Source organism: Platichthys flesus, chromosome 6 (assembly GCF_949316205.1).
Source record: "Platichthys flesus chromosome 6, fPlaFle2.1, whole genome shotgun sequence".
In the NCBI taxonomy this organism is placed as follows: domain Eukaryota; kingdom Metazoa; phylum Chordata; class Actinopteri; order Pleuronectiformes; family Pleuronectidae; genus Platichthys; species Platichthys flesus.
Window position 1 is genome coordinate 17,035,122 of NC_084950.1, and position 20,932 is coordinate 17,056,053.

A 20,932-nucleotide genomic window follows, 5' to 3' on the forward strand; every position below is an offset into this window, starting at 1 on the left:
ATATTACATTTGACTTATGCTTTAAAGTTCAAAAGCATATTCTCATTTCAGTAAAGCTTTGGTGCACGTTTCATGAATGATTCATCCTCCTGAGGGAAGACTTATGCTGTTTAATAAATCTTCCTTTTCACCTCCATAAAGGGATCCAGATGAGATTTATAGGGACCCCTCTGACCTGTATGACGGTCCCCTACAGGACAACCCGGCCATCTTTCAAATCTCTCGTGTCCTTCATGAGCCCATCATCAGCACCGCAGTGAGGGCGCCCGGTCCAGTTTAATCACCATATCTGTCCGTGTTGTGATATCCGGCGCCTGGTCTCATTGCTGTAGCGTCTTCATAAAGTCAGGGTGGAGGAGGCAGTTTGAAAATGCTCCTCATGGGCAAGAAAACACACTGTGCCCTCAAATTTATGACTCACAGTCAAACATAACATCTGTAGTCATGTGAGTTTATATCTGGACGAGATAAAAAAAAAATCCCCTCACCCACATGGATAGGGCAGAAAAAAGAAAGTCACCACAAGGTACATTTAGTTCTTTTCTGGAATTTTGAATCGCAATGATCTTCCTCAGCAGATGTTTGGCCAGTGTCCAGGAACTGTTCATGTCCGCAGTTAAAGTTGAAACATTGCTAAGCTTGGAAATGATATTTGACTAAACGTCATGTTAACACAAAGTCCATTTAATGATTGTTCTGGAGCGTTCCCTTGTTAACGTTCAATCTCAACTTTTCACCATTCACAGTCATGGAAATTGGTCAAACTCAGTCTGCTCAAGATCAGGTTACATGTTAAAAGGCTCTGGAGCAGTTACTCAATCCATCTCACGACCTGGCTGTGCTGAGCATAAGGATTACAAGATCAAGAATGAGCTTTCATTCTGAAGAAACATAGATATAAGTTTTCAAAACCAACAGACGAACAAACTTTTATTAATATCAAACTCATCCGAGAGACATTTTTAGTTGTCAGACACTGAATGGGCTTAAACTGGGTAAAGCTTTATTGTGATAAAAACATTTTATCATAATGATGATATTCATGAAAAAGAAAGAAAAAAACTTTATTGCAACATATACAGGTTCTTTCAGTTTAAAAAAAAATTACCTCAAAATTGTTTACATTTTAGCTGTAACAAAAAAACATTATATTAAAGAAAATCATGCAATGGTAGCTGCCAGAATTAAATCCTAGAATGAGCCTTTAAAGAAAAGTAGTAAACTTGTGAATTGAGAAAAAGCAGCTTGTTCTTACTGAAGAAAGGATAATTCATAAATAAAACAATTCACTGTTGCTTAATTCAATACACAGAGGAGTTTTGCTGCCAAGTCAAGCTTACGTTGAACTAACTTAGATATTATTGTCTAAGTGACTCTGCACCTTATGTTTGCCATTATCTCCTAATGGTCAGTTGTGGCCAACTTTTAGGAGAAGTTAAATAGTTTAGAAAGTGCATAACATTTAATGTGATATAAATTGAAAGAGATTTCCTTCATGAATAAAAGTGGAATCATTATAATTATATATGTCGAGTAAATGAGAGACAGGCAGGATAAAAAAAAAGGTTAAAGCACGATAGCAGCTGTGAGCAGTTAGTGAACGAAGCAGGAGAAAATCCGTTAATTTATACATATGTGACCTACTTTTAGGCATCTACACAAGACCATGTTGTGTTTGACTTTACTCCTGTACAGACGCTGCACTTGCTGATAGTCCACCTCCCAAAACACTGATTTCATATGGTGCTAGAGACTGGATACACACATCTATGTCACCAGATGAAATCAGTTTCTGAGAGCAGTCCTTTACTCAACAAGTCTCCACGTTGTTAAAGACGTTAAAGTGCATCAGGCCAAATATACACAGGACTTGTTGGATGGAGAAGAAGTGACTCCTGATGTTGTGTAATAAGTGAGACTCGTGGCTGCTGATTGGATGCAGATGTAGGTCGAAAGTTGTCTGAAGAGGGAAGTCGTCTGTTTGTTCCTCTCACTGCTCCATGTGCTGTTTTACGTACAAACAGCAGGGGGCGTGGTTACATTGCAAGCCAGGGCCAAACCAAAGACCGTATGGGCCCAACCTGTGACCCAAAGGAGAAGGAAATTTAAACTCATGTTTTTTAAAGATACATGTCACAAACACACACACGCGCACAAACACAAACACACACACACACACACACACACACACACACACACACACACACACACACACACACACACACACACACACACACACACACACACACACACACACACACACACGTCTCCTGGTTCTTAGCCTGGATCAGAGTCCAAACTTATCCAAAACATCATAAACAATCATATGAGGTTTTATATTGATGTAGTGTATGACATCAGGATACCTCGCAGCCATTTTCGATGAGATGACATTTTAGAATTAGAGTTAGTGTATTATGTTGACATTCTGAGAAATAATGGGATGCATTTCAGCTTCATGCAGAGAGTTACATAGGATGATTGATACCGCTGTCATGTGAGTATATCAAATATGGCCAGTGGTTGTTTAGCTTTGCTTAGATACTAGAAACATGATGAGGAGGAGCTAGTCTGGCTCTGTCTGAAACTAAAGAGAAAATCCACACACACCTCTGAAGTTCAATGACTAACTCTTAACTCTGTCTTAACGCAAGAGGGTTTGAAGCCCAGTTCAGCTGGCGTCAATCCTGCTTCTGTTCATCTACTCGGGCCTCGTCCCACAGTCCACATGCACGTTCGGTTAACTAGCAACTTCAGATTACCTGAAGCTGTGAGGGAGAATGGCTGTTTTTGTATCATGTTACCCACCCTCAAATAAGGATCATTTAAATGTGCTTTGGTCACATCTGTAAAAGTAATAAATAGGTAAACATGCAATAAAACTAAATGAACTATGAGAGTATAAATAGATTAGTAATAATGTATATTAAACAATATATAGAGTGTGAGCAGACTACATACAGTGTAACAGGATTCCACATCAGCCATTGTTAGAAATACACAATTGAAGCCAAACACAGCATAAATGGATGAACGCTGCTCCGCTACTGTCATGACAACATGTCATCATCTTACGAGGATGACTCCTCCCTTAGGTTGGAGATCAGACCATAAAAGGAAAGGTGCCAGGATAAGGAAATTAAGGGATGACGCAGAGAAACCGCAGCAGGTAGACTGACAGAAGATGTGTATAAAAAGATGCATTGTGGTTTAATAATAGAATAGAAAGTTTATTCCATTTAAAATGTGCTGTTCTGAGCTATAGAATAACACTGTTGTTAACGGAAATATATCAGGTCTGGCAGGTGTGACAATAATGTACCACAGGAGCTGTGACTCATGTTGGTTCCCAGATGGCTTCATTTGAGCTGAAGCAGAAAAAAGGTGAAGGTTTATCTCATTCCACATTGTTCAGCACACGTCCTTTTCTCTCCCCGTCCATGTTCATGAGCCAAATCTCCTCTAAATGAATGCAAACCCAACAGGCGGAGATACAGAAGATACTGATTAATACATGTTTTCATCCAAGGAAAAGAAGTGCCGCATTGCAACCTAACCACATCACACAAAACCAACACTGGAGGAGTCAGGAGAAAGGAAATTAAATTCCACCCTCCTCCAGGTTTGCTGGTAAATGCTATGCATCACCAAACTGGGATGATGACTAACTGAGATTGGTGACCCTCAGGGGGCCAAGAGGCATCCAGAGGCTGTAGTCATAAATTCTTCTCTCATCTCTCCATTATTTTCAACTGGTGTCATCGAGCATCCGAGAATCCAGGGTGAGTCAGCCAGCGGTCACTCAGCCACGAGGAGCAGCGGTCAGCTGAGACCCGTGGATGAGGAGCTCATCGTGCAAGGCGGCGCGTGTCTGCAGTTGAGGTTTCATGTTAGTACGGCAGCGAACGCTCCACGCCATTCTTAAGTGAGTTCACACAGGGGCATGGCGGAGCAATTATGCTTAATGGCAGCAGAAGTTGTGACCCCATGAATATGTGCTCTCATGTGCTCACCTTGGCAGAAAGGCCTCATGCTCGTCAAGACGTGGATGAAAGCGTATGTTCTTTAGGTTTGAAGTTCAAGCAGGTAGGCAGAGCACGAGTCAGCAAAACCATGTTCGGCATAAAAATAATTACTTTTCAAAATTCACATATAATTTGGTAAACAGGTGGGAAGATAAGTGATGACTCACATAGAGATTCTTCTTCAGAAACAAACATCTGCATCATTCACAAGCGCCTGCTCTCAATGTGTTAAAAGAAAATCCGTCTCATGTCTGTGTGTTCGATAAAACAACAGCCAGTTAGCTTATCTTAGCATAAAGACTGGAAACAGGGAAAACTGCTGGCCCGGCTTCACCTACAGTTTAAAGACATATATATAAATTAAGCGTACAGATATAAAACTGATATTGATTTTCTCATTGAGACAAAGAGTATTGAGAGTAGTGAGTATTGAACTGTTGCTTTAAGGCGATAAAAGAGTAATAGTGTAATGGGAATCGACAGGAGCTGGTGAAGATTGGAAACCCAGTAAGGCTGTGGGCCTTTGGCCAGATGAAGGTTATCAGCTCCAACTACCTCAGACTATGAAACACTGGACTGAAGAGCCTCAGTCCATCTCTCAGTCCCTATATAACAATCTATGACCATATCACTAAAACCTAGATTTGTCTCATCATAGACAATAGGCTGCGTTTTGTCATGTACCAAGACTTAAAGCAATCAACCTTTTAAAGGATGAGTCATATACAGACACATTTCCTGGACCTGTCAATTTGAAGAGGCAGCAAACACAAACATTGAAGGTGGTTATGAATGAGGATGAATGAACAGGAGAAAGAGGATTTGAGTTGGTTGAGTCAAATAAGGGTCAAATAGATGTTACAGTATATTTGCTGTAACCAGGGGATTTTAGAGACTTGCCAGTCTGACGTTAATGAGTCCGGACCTTTATCGTCTGAGATCAGTGACGGTGTAGACGAAGGGAGACTTCATCACACGCAGGATTTAAATGACAGAATGAGGTTTGCAGGGAGTTTGTTATATATATATATATATATATATATATGTAGGACAGGATCCAGGTGTGGTCACCTGACAGTCACATAAGCAGCACTCACATATGAGAGCAAGACAGTGAAAATCCCACAAAGAAACGCTTTTACAGAAGAGATTTCAGTGCCAAGGGAGGATGTCTAAACTTGAAAATCAATCTCTCAGACCCAGTGAGTGGCATCACGTTGAGTCTGGGAGAACAGACAGGAGTGAGAGGCGGAGAGTGTTCTCTCTGATTCTTGTGTCACTGCTTGTAAAATCACCAGATAGTGACTGAGAGGGCGGCCCCTTGTATGATCACTCTTCTGAAATAACTAGGCTGGTGGGATTCCTTCCCTTCATCAACACAAACTTGCCTCTCTTGTCTTGAGTTTTGGACTTTTTAGTGACTGACAGCTGACATGACAGAGATCAGTCTCTTTTCAGGGGCCACAGGCGACTGATTACTGTTTCAAAAATAGACTGAAAGTGAAACTGCTACGTCACTTTCTGTAACACCCCGGGACATGCACTTGAACACGAGTTGTGAAAGAGTAAAGGACTGAAGTAAATCAGCATCTTTGTCTTCATAGCAATGAATAAACAACACATTAATACGTACACAAGCACAGTGATAAACATGAACACTAACCTGTTGCAGATGATCCATCATCCACCACACGACACATGATGTCTTCACAACACTTCACTGCTCCCACTGAACGACAGTCCTGACCCACACAGCACTAAACTGATATACTGTAGCCTCTATATCAGTGCCTGTGTGTGTGTGTATGCGTGTGTGTGTGTGTGTGGATGCACTGAGTAGCAGAGTTATAAGATGGAGATGCCACTGAAAGCACAGCCCCCTCTCGCTCGCTCGCCTGCTCTCTCTCTCTCTCTCTCTCTCTCTCTCTCTCTCTCTCTCTCTCTCTTGCTCTCTCTCTCTCTCGCTCTCTCTGTCTTTACAGTTAGTTCAAGCTGTTTGTCCACTTCTTTGCCAGAGTCATTATTGTAACTGTGACTCAACCCAAGCTCACAAGCTCACACCCACATACACACACACACACACACACACACACACACACACACACACACACACACACACATACACACGCACTCGCACACGCACCACACACACCCACACCCAGCCAAACAAACACACACACACACACACACACACCTTTAACTCTAAAACCAAGTGTTTAGTGTTAACCCTTACTTGTCAGAGCCAAAAATTGTCCTAGTCTATAATCAAAATGGCCAAGTACAAGTTTACAGTGTCAGTTGATTAATTGCTCATTCCGTCTCTCTCTCTCTACACACGCAAATGCACGCACGCACGCGCACACACACAAACACACATACACACACACACTCACAGACACACACAAACAAACACACATACACACAAACACACTCAGCATGACAAAGCATCCCTGATCTCAACACATACAAGCAATTACTCTATTTATCCACTTCATCCAGATTTATTTCCTGGATTAGAATCCTGACCTCCTCCAATTAGCAAAAATAAATTGTGCGTGGACAAAAACAGGAACATGGTTTTGTTAAACTGGCTTGAGTTCAATCATTACCAGAACAACAACATGGCTTATACAAACTCTGTAGCTTCCTCCAAATCCAGCCACATAGAGGGGGGGGGGGGGGGGGGGGGGGATTCCCCTGAGAGAGCGGGAAAGGGAAGGGTGAAATTGTATCCGCATGGTGATGGTAGGTGAGAGGGCACGACTCACAGAGCAGGAATCTCACCATGCATTCCTCTGGTTTGACGGTAAATGGAATAATTGTGCTCCTGTCAAAGACAAAAGCTCTAGTCCAAACACACACACATACACAGACACACACTTCCCCTCCCTGTATCTGTTCTTATATGGTGAGTCAGCCGGTTATATACCATGATTCACTGCCTCTCCTCCTCTCATCTCTCCATCCTGACGGTGACAGAGGAAGTGGCTGTGACGGCTGAGTCACGTCAACCTCTCACCCTGATCTCACCAGAACCCCCCACCTCATAGCTGCATCCACACTTTGACCATCCTCCTGCAGAGTCGTACGCACCTGCTGCTGCTTCAACCAGCCGTCCAACATCTCACACAAATACGTCTCCGTCTTGAGACCCCATGGTAGACACAGAACTCACCAAGTTTTGTTTTACATAAACCATCAGGCCTGAGAACCGCTCATGATCATAGAGGACGAGCAGGAAACAAGAGAGGCTCAGGAGGGGAAGCTCGGGATACCTTCCCTGGCCAGCTAGCCAAGCCCAGATAAGTGGAAGATCCCACAGCCATCGCATCGTGAAATCCCTCTCTGGACCTGTGACTGGCCTCCACGTCCGAGCCAACACCCTGACTATCCTCCACAGTCCTCACCTGCTGCTATATCAGAGTACATCTCTGCTATGACAGACAGAGAAACTGAAAACAAATAAATCCTCACTTCACTCTCTTTCTCTTCCTTCTCTGTCTCTGTTAAAGTCATTCTGAAAGACCAGCCCTCAGACACAGGCCTTATCAAGACGGTTTCAGTTCAGATCTTGGTGTCATGACCCAGCCCGCTGAACGGTTTTTTACCGCAAAGTCTGCACTGAACAAAGAGATAAATTAAAATAGGCTGACTTTTGTACTTCGGTACAAGAAGAAGTTGAAGACTCAGAGTGGAGCTCTATAATATTTCCTAAAAAAGATGCAATGTGTTTGCTGGGAGTTTACTTGCTTAAAAATAGAGCCACTTTCCCTGGTATCTACTGCAGCTTCCATGCATGCAGCTGCAGCATCAGGCCGTTAGTAGCTTTCTCAAAAAATCTTTGAATGTATGAAGCAGTTCATCATGGGTCGGCCTTCTGCCACCTTTCAATTCTACGGCCCTTACATCTTTCGAGATGATATCAACTAGCTGTTTTCAAGATATGTTGAAATGTCGGAGCAATAGCAATTTATATTAGGCTTTTAATCATTGTTTTATATAATGCCCTGTGGTTGTGACCTAGAGCAAGAGGAAGCAAAATACATCCTTAATATTCTTAATATTCAATAACTTCTTGATGTGTAAATAATCAAGTTTGCTGATAGGTTTCTCATGTGTATAGTGTCCAAAAGGTCAGCTACTGTAGGTTTAAAACAAGATTTTTCTTTCAGGCTTAATAGGCACTGACGCTTGTTTTTCTCTGTGGGTCTGTATATCATGATCAATATGATTTTTATTTAATTAGACACTATTATGAATAAGCCATCGTGACATTGTGGATGGAAGCTACAGAACAGCATAATAAGGGATAGATGGATTAAAAAGAATGTACCGAGAGTATCAAGGACATTTTTTCATACTCTCTGCCTTGTATTTTATATAGATTGAAAAAGATTGAAAAAGTGACATAACCACATACAGAAGCATTGTTCCTGTATTCCTGTATGTGCATTAGAAATGGATTTAGATGAGAACATGACCTGTGCTGTACTGTGTTGTATTGTTAAGGTGACGTCCCATCATACGTCAAGCAGTGCCTCTCTTGGGTTCAGCAAGGTAACATGGTGATAGGAGAAAAACACACACACGCACGCACACACGTAGACACACAAACACGGGCAGCGTTATGTAACAGTTCTACTCAAGAAGTCTGCAGGTTTAAGACACCTCCTTGGCAACAATCACTATAGCATCACCAAGGAAAGGATAGGATTGCATAATGACAGACACAGTCTCCTGCAACAGCAGATAAATGCAACAGAACTGAACCCACGCGTTGAACATGCAGTACAGGTGATTCTTCTAATGGTTGGATCTGTTTGTTTCAGCAGCCAAAGTTGTGATCGATAAAATGTAATTTTGTGGTATTGTCTTTTCAGCAAAAAGAGATGATTAGTTTCCCTTCAGAGGAGAAATATGTCCTTGAATTTATAACATGTTCTGAATCTGATGATGAAGTTGAAATAGCTGACGCATGGCGTAGGAAACAAGCTAGCCAGTTGTCTTGATGTAAGCGTAATGTGAATTATGTTGTGGTATCTGTGAGTCGACTGAGTCGGTGATGAGGTTACAGCGACAGGCTCTTTCTCTGCGGAATGAGAAACCGGGCAAGAACACAAACCGCCCACTTCACTTTTTTTTATTTCCCGTTGTTTTCATTTTGGCCTTCATAATAAACTCTGTGCATTCATTCACCCACCTTCCAATTCCAAAGGGCTGTGTCCTTCAGAGACATTTAAATGCTAGTCTATTCTTTCCTTTTCAATTTCTTTTCGCCCACACAATATATGCTCGGAGCGCTCACAGAAAGATGTTTATCAGACTGCAAAGATTTCAGAGAATGAAATATCTACTCTGAAGACCGGCTTCCCCCCAGATCTGCAAATAGTCAAAAACTAATTAAACAACAAATAGGTTTCTGTCAGGAGCACAACAAAGCCAAGCCCTTGTATTTAATTTGCAAACAATCTACCAAATTTAGTTAAAAAGTACATATACATTAGGCATTGAGTCAGGATGACTCCTGGGGGACCTTCCTGTGTATAGGTGGATACCCCAGAGTGGACTCAGAACTCGCTGAAGGGACTACATATCCCATAAGGCCTGAGAAAACGCCCAAGGATCTTTGGGGAAAAGCAGGAAAACATGGCTTGGGAGGGGGACATGCATTGATGGATGAAGCATGGATGGATCGATGGATGGTGTTTCTTTTCATTATTTCAAGCATACAATTTTAAATATGACATTTAATTGTGTTTTCCCAAACTTACTTACCACATTGTTGAAATTAATAACTGTTGTGATAAATCCTGATGGAGACATATTAATCTGCTGATTGTTACTTTACTAATTTCATCTCATCTTCCATTAAATACAATGTTTTTAACAGAATCCCTCAACGAGCAGCAACCTCTGGAGCTGAGAGGAGGCATCAACAGTCAGTTAGTGAAACCTTAGAGTGGATGGACATACAGGTCCTAGATCAGTAGCTTCCACAACCAATTCAGTCTGTGAGATTCACCTTCTCTGTCCATTCATCTGAAGGAACACAGTCCACATGATCCTTTCTGTGACGTGTTCTACAACCACTGACATGAATAGCTACAGCAGTGAGAAGAGAGCAGGTCGCCCCCTACCTGAGCAAAGAATCAAAAGGAATTTCCCTGAAGGAGCCAGAATGTGGGTATTACAGTAAATCTGGAATGATTTTTACAGTAAAAACAACCTGTAAACAAAACCCTTGACACATAATCACCAGTTGACGACTCACACTCTGCTGCCATGAGTGTCTGGATATGACACTCATGACAGCAGTGACTGAGATTGAATCATAATAATGAAGAAGCAGGTTGGAAAATTATAACACTCACTGCTAAAACTTTCCATAGAGCTGAAGGGAACTACAGTTAAATGATTCAGAGTGATCATCAAAGTCATTAGGGTTCATCCTCTGAGGAACATGAATGACTGCACGAAACCCAACAACGATCATTTCTCAGTCACAGTACCAATGTAAAAAACAACCCTTACATTATTTCAGCTTATTAAATTTGCCTTTTTTTCACTAAACTTGTTTCTTTTAATTCATCTGAATCGATCACAGAAAGCAATCACCCACATTATATATTTTTTTCAAGCTGCGAAGTGCAGAAAATAATTTTTCATCCAACAAAACATTTTCATTAAGCCTTTTTATTATTTTGTGCATTCACCAGACTTTGAGAATGAGAAGTTGAAGGTGGAGATTCCCTGAATCCATCGAGGTACATTAACTTTAACAAGCAAATAATGTTTGTTATATCACACCTCTGCTCCTCTAACAGTTCTCTCATGCATCTGTAGTCTGATAACTAGCTCCAAGGCACACATACATATTCAGTATATACTGCTTCTCATACAAATATATTGTGTTCACACTCAAAATGAAAACCATGTGCAGCTAACTTTACTCTAATGCTTCTTTGTTATGTTTTGCCTTGTTAACACAGACAATCACTGAGAAATATCCTCCTGTCATGATGTGGTGTTGTCAAGGATGATTCCAAGAACCAACAAGGTCCCAGACATGAAGTGGTAAATGAAACTCTGTGTCTTTGTGACACCAGTACCGGACCAGAAAAGTCACTTTGATATTTTTTCTATTTCCATTTAAATTGTATTCTCTGTAACCCATCTCTTTGTAGATTTCAGTCCTTCATCATTTGTTCACTGCAGCAGTAAATATGTCAGACGTCTTCATCGCTTGGTTAATGTTAACCTCCAGTGCTCAACTTGTTCTGTAGATGGAGAGAAAATAAGTTAAAACCAATAATAAAAGAGAAAATAATGAAAAAGTCAAATGTGACAGTATATGCAGAGCCGTACTTTCTTGATGTTGTCCACACACTGCATGTAGGCTGAGGCTATGCTCGAGCAAGACAGAGTTTTCCCTGTGTTTTCCTTGTAGCATTTTAGAATCTGACTCTGCAGGTCTCCACACACCGGCTGCCTGTCGAAACGCCTGAGAGAGCAAAGAGGCAGAGACGTGCAAATGTCAAACATCACGCTGGTACTGCAGTTAATGTCACCAAATGGACAAACTAGACCATTGTCTCATGTATAATGTTTAACTTGTAGCACAGGTCACTGCACTCTGTAAGCTTACCAAGCACAACATTCATTCCAAAGTCAATTGTAGACACAGTATTAACATCAGTGACTCACGCAAACCGCTGGTGTGTCTCCTCTTTGCCCTTCTGGAAGCTCTCTGCCGTCACTTTATAAAACTCAGTGCACTGTCACAGACGTAAACACAACACACATCACCTTGCAGATCAAATACGAAACAAAATATGTGAAAAAACCCTCATATAATTATTTTATTTCCTATTTACATATTAATTTGTTCAAACACTTATAAGTAATTGCACAGGTGAGGAGGTAAAACGTAAAAACTGCTGTTATTATTTTTTCTAAATAATAAAATCATTGAATAAGATAAGAATCTGTCAAGGCAACGGAGAGCTGTCTTTGGTGTGTCACAAATAGAATAAAATCAGAGAGTTAAAACTAAAATATACACAGAGATAAAGTAAGAAACAACATTCACATTTCAAAGTAGGAAGTCAGTCAAAGCTCTCTAACATTTTAATTTATTTAAAAACATCAACATGAGTCACCTATTTAGCTATTTACACTTTATTATCCTCTGCTAAAACAATGTAATAATCTAACTGTAGTTTAACATGAATCTAGGCAACAGCGCCACCTAGTGGTTAAAACTGATCCATGCAGCTTCGAATAAATGAGTATCAAAAAAGTGAATTTACCTTTGTTTCAAGTTTGGCGATGTGTTCCATGTAGACAGCGTCTCGTTTCTGCAGCGCTTTCTCCTTCTCATCCAGCTGATGAGCCTGTGTCCATAAACAATTTAATACCATCAAGAAAACTTCTAAAACCAGGATTTACAATCAAACTCTATATTTCACAATTTTCCTATTCGAATAGTTTACAGGGGGAAATTAAATTAAAGAAGTTGGTGTCCCCGCATGTACTCAACATATTTTAATGAAAACTAATTAATTGCTCAGATTCCAACCAAAATAAATAATGTCTACTTGTGGCTGCTGCTGCTCAGCAAAGTAACATAGTGTTGCTTTAATACCAACAGCGTTTTCTTATATGTGCCATCTCTCTTTTGTGCTTATTGTTGTTTTGTCTCATCTGAAACCTTTAGCGCTGCCACCGTGGACAAGTCTCCATGGAAACAGAGCTTGGTGGAGTTCAGTTAGAGAAGAATGAAAGTGAAAGATTAAAACATGCATTCTCTCCCGCCTTACCTTCACCTCCATCCTCTGGAACAAGATGACAGGGCAAGAAAGAGAAAGAGGAACAGTAAGAGGGGGCACATTTACAAGAGATCCTCACACTCACAGTACTGTGCACAAGTTTTAGGACCTTAAGATATTTATAGGATACTGAAGCAGACCAGCCCCACAGAGATCATGTTCTCTAAAGACCTACTGGAGACCTGGAGCTGCTTTAACTCAGCGGCTGGTCACAGTTGTCTTATTTGCTGCAGTTTTGTATGAAGCTGATTGATAGATAAAACCCTTTTCATGTTAATGCATTCAAGTATTAATTTCATGGACTAAACCTTTTGCACAGTACTGCACTTAAATAACATGCATGTGTTTTTTCTGCTTACATAAAGCTGCACCATGAGCCTCTGGTCCTCCGTCCTCATTCGCTCCCTCATGATGGCTTCCGTCAGTTTCTCCGACTGTGCCAACTTCTCCGCCCCCAGTGTCTTCTTCACCTGCTCCTCCACCTGAGCCTGAGCTGCAGCCGTGGCCTCCAACTGAGCCAGAGCTCTCATCTCCACCAGTCTGCACATTGGACGCACACATCACATGTCAGAACAGTTTCTACTTGTGACCCCAATGCCTCTTCCATCCAGTTTATATATAAAATGAGTTGAAGCTCTCAGTCCATCACTGGAGTAGTTGATCAGAAATTCATCTGCAGTCATTTTGACAGTCAGTCATTTTTATTATACTAATTTGAACTAGAATGACATACAAAATTAGCTGGTTCAAGCTTCTCAAAATAGACAAATTTCTGTTATGTTTATTTTGCCTTGTGAAATAGAATATTGCAGTTCCGAATGTTTGTTGGACAAAATTTGAAGACGTCACATTGGGATCAGGGAAATTTAAATAAGCTATTTTTACTCTTTTTTTACCAGAAGATTATTCAAGGATTAACTGTAAGTGCCAAGTTTGACAGTAAATTACTAAATGTTAATTAATTTGCTGATTCCAATGTTAAGAATGAACTATGAACATCAACTTTCAAAGGAAACATACATGAGTACCAGAAGTCTGATGAACATCATGTGATAATATGATTGAAAGTTACTCAGCAGATCTTATGATGAGGCTGCTTTTCTCAAAAACATTTTGAGGACTTAACTTTTAATTTGTTCTACATGACTATGTATTTATTTTACCATGTTTACAGAGGAGTGTGGTCACAAAAATTGTGCGTAGATTGGATTTACTTACTACACACTACATCCGCACCCACCCCCTCGTCCTTACTGTAGCAGCAGCTCCTGTCGCTTCTGGTTGATCTCTTCCTCCAGACTTCTGTGCATCTCCTCATGGATCTTCTGCCTCAGTTCTCCCTCGACCACTTCAGGAGAAACAGGCAACGCTGTTTGTCACAGCGAAGAAGAATTTCAGGGATTTAGTTTTTAATTATTATTGAGCAGGAATATCATTTTTCATATTTAAAAATTCTGGCAAAACCTCCATCGTTTGCTATAACTTAATATTAAAAACATTTTTTTCTTCAATGAGCCTGTCAAGACAAACATCACAAATCATATAAACTGTCAGAATAAATATCTAATCATTTTATTACTGATTCTAAAGGAATGTGTGTGAACGTGTTTTTTTTTGTATTTATAGGGATTTTGCCTTTATTGACTACACAGTAAGAGTAAAAGGGGGAAGACACACAGCAATGGGCTTGGTCAGAAACTAACCTGTGGCTGCTGCAGGGGGAATCAAGCCTTCCTATGGGCTACCCGAGCTACCAGGTGTCAAACCTGTCCCCCTGAGCTCTGACAAGCCTCCACACACCTTTACGGGCACATGAATACGTCACACAAGGGGATATCAAACTTACCTTTTGCAGGTGGAGGCACTGAGACGATTTCATCCTCAACAACAGGGGGCAGAGACAGTATGGGGGCGGACTCTTCAGGAGCTGGAGCTGTATCACATGGAGGTGGCTCAGACAGAGTTGGCATTTGAAGCTCCACAAAAGGGTCACTGACCGGTGGTGCATCAGCCGGCACAACGGCCAGCTCCACACAGTGACAAGGCGGGCAGGGCTCTTCGAAGGTGAGCTCTGGAGCAAGAGGGGGGGCAGCTGCTGGCCCTGGAGGAGGTGGAAGCAGTTCACATGGAGGTGGAGAATCAACAGCTGTAGGCACAGCTGGAGTGACAGATTCAGCGGGAGGAGGTGGAGGTGGAGAATCAGCAACTGGAGCCACAGCAGGAGGAGAGGGAGTCGCTAAATCAACAGCTGGAGCCACAACTGGAGTCACTTCTACAGCTGGAGGAGATGGAACCAGTTCACATGGAGGAGGAGAATTAACCACAGCTGGAGTCACTTCTACAGCTGGAGGAGGTAAATCAACAGCTGGAGCCACAACTGGAGTAACTTCTACAGCTGGAAGAGGTAAATCAACAGCTGGTGCCACAACTGGAGTCACTTCTTCAGCTGGAGGAGGTAAAGCAACAGCTGGAGCCACAACTGGAGTCACCTCGACAGCTGGAGTAGATGGAACCAGTTCACATGGAGGGGGAGAATAAACTACAACTGGAGTCACTTCTACAGCTGGAGGAGGTAAATCAACAGCTGGAGCCACAACTGGAGTCACTTCTACAGCTGGAGGAGGCAAATCAACAGCTGGAGCCACAACTGGAGTCACTTCTACAGCTGGAGGAGGTAAATCAACAGCTGGAGCCACAACTGGAGTCACTTCTACAGCTTGAGGAGGCAAATCAACAGCTGGAGCAAACACTGGAGTCACTACTTCAGCTGGAAGAGGTAAATCAACAGCTGGAGCCACAACTGGAGTCACTTCTACAGCTGGAGGAGGCAAATCAGCAGCTGGCGCAAACACTGGAGTCACTACTTCAGCTGGAAGAGGTAAATCAACAGCTGGAGCGACAACTGGAGTCACTTCTACAGCTGGAGGAGGCAAATCAACAGCTGGAGCACCAACTGGAGTCACTTCTACAGCTGGAGGAGGCAAATCAACAGCTGGAGCCACAACTGGAGTCACTTCTACAGCTGGAGGAGGTAAATCAACAGTTGGAGCCACAACTGGAGTCACTTCTACAGCTGGAGGAGGTAAATCAATAGCTGGAGCACCAACTGGAGTCACTTCTACAGCTGGAGGAGGTAAAGCAACAGCTGGAGCCACAACTGGAGTCACTTCTACAGCTGGAGGAGGTAAATCAACAACGGGAACTACAACTGGAGTCACTTCTTCAGCTGGAGGAGATGGAACCAGTTCACATGGAGGTGGAGAATAAACCACAGCTGGAGTCACTTCTTCCGCCGGAGGAGGCAGGACTACAGGCTCCAGCTGAAGATGATGTTCAACAGTGGGTAGAGGTTGAACTGCCTCAACAGATAGGGTTGAAGGTACGACAGTTTCAAGAGGTTTGACAGCAGGAGCAGCAGCAGCAGCAGGTTCAGCAGGTTGTTTCACAGTTTCAGAGAGCAGAGATGGAGCTGAAAGTTCTGCTGGGGGCGACTCCACAAGTGGAGGAAGGACAAGAGGTTCAATGACTTGTTCTGCAATAGTTGGTGTAGAAGATGGAGTTTCTGGTGCTATGACGAGGGGTTCAGGGGGAGGTAGAACGACTGGCTCCGCTGCAGGAGGACCCAGAGGAGGAGGAGGTGCAGGCTCCACATTTGTTGTCACTGGTGGAGAAAGAGAGGATAAAGGAGGAGGTGGGGCTACGACTTCAGATTCCAGAGAAGTCGTAGGAAGGGAGTGAAACTTTACAGGAGGAGGAGGCACTAGTTTAACAGGCGGAGGAAGAGAAGCAGATTCCAGTGATGGAGCCTTGGATGGGGCTTCCAGAGGAGGAAGAGGTGGTGGAGGGGAGATGAATGAGGCAGGAGGAGGTGTCAGGAGAGGCAGCATGTCATCAACTGAGGGGGCGGAGGCCGGAGCGGCTGCTGGTGATTCAGGTGAGTGTAGAGGAGCAACTCCATTCTGTGGGAGTTGAGGGCTGACCACTGAAGGCTGTTTCATCCGGTTGATGACTCGGTCCGACAGCTGGAGAGAAAAACACAAATGTATTGTGGTGAGCGCCACCTGCTGGGCTCATCACGTATATTTTCCAAATAGTGAACAATTCATTTTTTGTCCTTCAACTAATGAATCGAGTAATTCCTGCACCTCTACAAAGTACAATACACGTTACAAAATGTGCAATGTTTATTTATTTGTCAAATAAACTTATCTCAAAGTCAATTTCTCTCATTTTAGCCCCATTTCTTATCACACTGAAGTGTAAAAAAATGGGGTAAAATGTCGTGACTGTCAAGTGAGACTGACTCGTGATAGGTTGCGAGCATATATGGGGGTTGCCTTGATATCAAGGTTCCATCCTAAATTGCAAAGGTTAGAATTGACTTCAACTTTTTCAATAAGATTATACTTTGATGCAAATTTTCTCTATACTTGTAGTTTTGCTGAATTATTAAATGCATGAATTTGACATGTAATGGAGTAAGTGTAGATAAAAGCTGTTTAATTCTAAAAATGTTGCTGTCGAGACGTGTGACACAAACAAACTAATATTGTACGAGTCAAGACACGATAGAAATAACATCAGAGGGGTAAAATAGAAACTATTGTTACGAATGAATGATGTGTTTATTCTGTTTTGTTTAAGTCAATGATCCCTGATCTATCCATGACCTAGATCTAATATTTACTTCGTCGAAAGCTGTGGTTTCTGTCACTGAAAACTCACTTTCTGACCCAAACTAGGCTCAGAAACAAACACAGCTCAACACTGGAAATTACAGTTTCACAACACATGAAGCTAATCCAATAAAATGCTTAATAATAATCCTTCTTTAGCTATGCAGGGATATATATTACGTTCCTAAAATTAAATATTATTAATAGTATTTTAAAGACAACTATTAAAAAGTTTTTTAATAATCAAAAGAAATTAGGTTTTGAACGATTAACACGCTAAAATACACAGATTATTGTTCAGGTCAAGATTGTTAAAAAACATAAAACTCTCTTCTCTTATTGGCAAAATAACAATGTTATGTTGTTATTCTTAGATAAACAAATGATTTTATACAATTAGAAAAGCACAAGCTCATATTTCCTCTAGTAACAAGTTGACAGAGCACAATGTCACTGACAGAGGTCAATGTAAGTTACAGAACTTTCCCTATAATAACTATATGATTGCTGAAACTTTTAAAGCACATTTCAATATGCTTCTTTTGTCTTGTGTAAGTATTTTGGAAAAAACTAAACCGCAGCACGTATGAAATAATAATATCATATTTAAATGTTGTCTTTTAAAGATGAATGGTTTATTTTCTATAAGTGTCCTGAGTTTGTCTCTAGTTTTTTTTAATTAAGTTCCAGCAATTACCCTTTTAAATATTTAAAAAAGGTAAAGAAATTTAAATTCAAATATACAGACGATGTAGAAAATATACATAAGATTCTGTGAGGAAATAAAGACAATTATTTACCAGCTATTATTAGGAATATTACAATTATTAACCAGTTTAATTGAGAAAATGATGCCTCATCCATGAAGATTACAGTTTAATGAAGCAGATATAAATTGGGAATGTCTCATTGTTTGATTTAGATTTAAAAAAGCAGCTTTTGATCACGATTAGAAACTATTCACAGTCTGAAGATCACCAGTCAGTGTTGATGCAGCTGTGGGTGCAGTGTGTGCGTGACCCTTTGGAATAAAGTCTCAGTTTAAATCCCATGCGAAGTTTTCCTGGAGCTTCCACTCACCCGGATGCCCTTCACAAAAGCTACTCCGCCTGCCTCCCCCTCTTCTCGGGAGAGGTGACTATGGCTGTTTCCCCCCATCCACACACCACCTTCTGCACCAGTATGTCAACCAGGAGCGTTACTGTAAATACTTAATCCTCAAAACAACGTGGAAAACACAGGTCTGCTGCACACCGATGTCTGCCCTTCCCACCGCCGCCTCACAACTAAAGCTGCTCCTATTGGCTGCAGCTGAACAACAGCTCATGGGATTGGCCGCCTGGGTCATACAGCCAACGCCATGCTAGGGAACATCGTGTCCCTAACTAAGAAATTATTATATCTGTAAACAAACACACCCTTTGGTGGAGATGCAGTCACATCCGTTGAATAATGATCATTTGTAGCCATGTTGTCGTTTTATTTTCAGTGGTGTGCAAATAAGCAGGTTTATCCACATGTCAGTCAATGAAACTGATCCATTACACCTGAGACAATATGACGAGAACACATAAAAACTTAATAATGCAACATCTGCATGAACCCCACTAATGTAACAGTCATGATTTACAGCATCACATCAGGTCTGCCGTATAATCCTCCTGATCCACGAGGTCAATCAACTGTCACTCCTATCAAATAAATACTCACACGCAAGATCGAAAGATCTATCACAATTTGGCATCTATGCATTCTAAGAAAGTACTATTGTTACTGTCAGGTGATATTCTGTGTATTAAATGGACCATCATACAAATAAATTATATAAAAAGACCAAACCGAACAAGGTATTGATCCTATTAAATATTTTTTCTGAGCCATAGTAGCTACACTGTTGTCAAGAAACTATCATTGATCGACACTGTTACTGAAATTACAATGAAAATAGCCTATGTTGTGCATTTTGAGTGAGTCCCTCTTACACCAACATCATACAGCAACAAAATTAAGCATCAATACTCCTAATGTGGCTGAATATATGGTCTTTACCAAACAAACTACTTTCTCCTGTTTGAGACATGTCTGATAAAAACTCCAGCACCAAGCGGATGTTAAAATGTATATAACCTTTGAAAAATATGATAATGTAAACTGTTTTTAAACCAACATTAATTGATTTGTTTTGCTTAAAACAGTGAAGAAGGTTCATCACAATCTCCTGGAGCAAAAATTTACATAATCAAACGTTTTTAAAAATCCCCCGAAATATTATATTTACTGTGACACAAACCAAGATCAGCGGCAAATTCTCCTGTTTGAGAACTTTATCACTTAAAAAGTTGATGATTTGAAAAATTATTAATTATAAAAAATAACTCAATAAATTATCAACTTATTTGTTCTACCAGCAATTCCTGACGGATCAAACTTTAAGTTGATATGATGAAATAGTTGGTATTTAAAAGGTCCTGTATGTAACATACAGAAAACTAGTTGTTACTGACACCAGTGGCCATTGAGTGAACTGCAGACAGCATCCTGTTGCTAGCACTCACTTTGTAAATAGAACCCAAATAACTAAGTTATCACATTTCACTAAAGTTTCAGCAGAGAAAAGAGTGTGTATATTGTGGAGTGACGTCACTGTACTGAGCAGATGTGGTTTGAGACAAGGATAATGTAAAACTAACGTCAGACATGAACAGATGAGAGCAGAAAGATGAACGTTAGACTGTAGATGATTCACAACTAGAAAGTAACAGGTTTCACAGTCAATGCTGTTATGTCACTACAGTTATGCTGAATGGCCAAAACCCATCAGCAAAAACACAAAATCTTTCATTCTTCCCTGGAAAAATTGTCTCGAGTTATTTACGTATGAATCAGGCCATCTGTTACCTGGCAGCCATGAAGGTTGGAGGAAGGTTTCAACCTACCTTGGCCATTAAATGTGATAGTACATTTTAACTGCCTCATAATTTTACGTCTCCTCGTGCCATTTAATATCCAACTGAAAGAGATTGTCATTTATTTGAGAAAGTGTTTTAATTCTCTGTTTTTGGTCTCCACAACCCCCCGAGGGAAATATCAGCTTATTTAGCTGCTGAACTCTCCACTATGATCACCAGCCGGTCACTAACTGTGTCTGCAGTATGAGTCTGAGCAGTTGATAGAAAGATGTTTTAAAGTTTGGGGGTTAAAAACAATTGCCGTCTGCGGCCGATAACACTGCTGATGGGAGAAAATAGTTAGGGTTATGAGCAGTAAAAACTACAAACAATGAGCTAAATGCACACTCCATGGTTGCATCACTCTGAGTGACCTCTTTCAGTACCTTTGGGCCGAGCCACACAGACATGGCAGAGAAGTGAGAGTTTTGAGTGGTGAACTAATACAGTGTAGG

The 20,932-nt window shown here is 41.1% G+C and overlaps 1 protein-coding gene and 1 long non-coding RNA gene across 5 annotated transcripts; both read right to left on the reverse strand.

Moving 5' to 3' along the window:
* Window positions 1–1,115: 1,115 nt before the first annotated feature.
* LOC133954782 (uncharacterized) lies at window positions 1,116–5,831 on the reverse strand. Its single transcript, XR_009920820.1, has 2 exons — window positions 5,689–5,831; window positions 1,116–2,081 (listed from the first exon to the last, which is right to left on the reverse strand). It is a non-coding gene; the product is annotated as an uncharacterized LOC133954782 (long non-coding RNA).
* Window positions 5,832–10,702: 4,871 nt separating this feature from the next.
* Window positions 10,703–18,875, reverse strand: LOC133954815 (uncharacterized). Of its 4 annotated transcripts, none has more exons than XM_062389306.1 (9): window positions 18,610–18,860; window positions 14,700–16,875; window positions 14,108–14,201; window positions 13,213–13,393; window positions 12,845–12,859; window positions 12,335–12,418; window positions 11,730–11,800; window positions 11,391–11,526; window positions 10,703–11,302 (listed from the first exon to the last, which is right to left on the reverse strand). In XM_062389306.1, the coding sequence occupies exons 1-9, from the start codon at window positions 18,685–18,687 to the stop codon at window positions 11,279–11,281; spliced, it is 2,859 nt and encodes a 952-aa protein (XP_062245290.1). In that variant the 5' UTR covers window positions 18,688–18,860; the 3' UTR covers window positions 10,703–11,278. The 4 variants fall into 4 exon arrangements, with proteins under 4 accessions (XP_062245290.1, XP_062245288.1, XP_062245289.1 ...); XM_062389304.1 differs by having other exon boundaries at window positions 14,108–14,222; window positions 18,610–18,856; XM_062389305.1 differs by lacking the exon at window positions 12,845–12,859 and having other exon boundaries at window positions 14,108–14,222; window positions 18,610–18,855.
* Window positions 18,876–20,932: the final 2,057 nt, after the last annotated feature.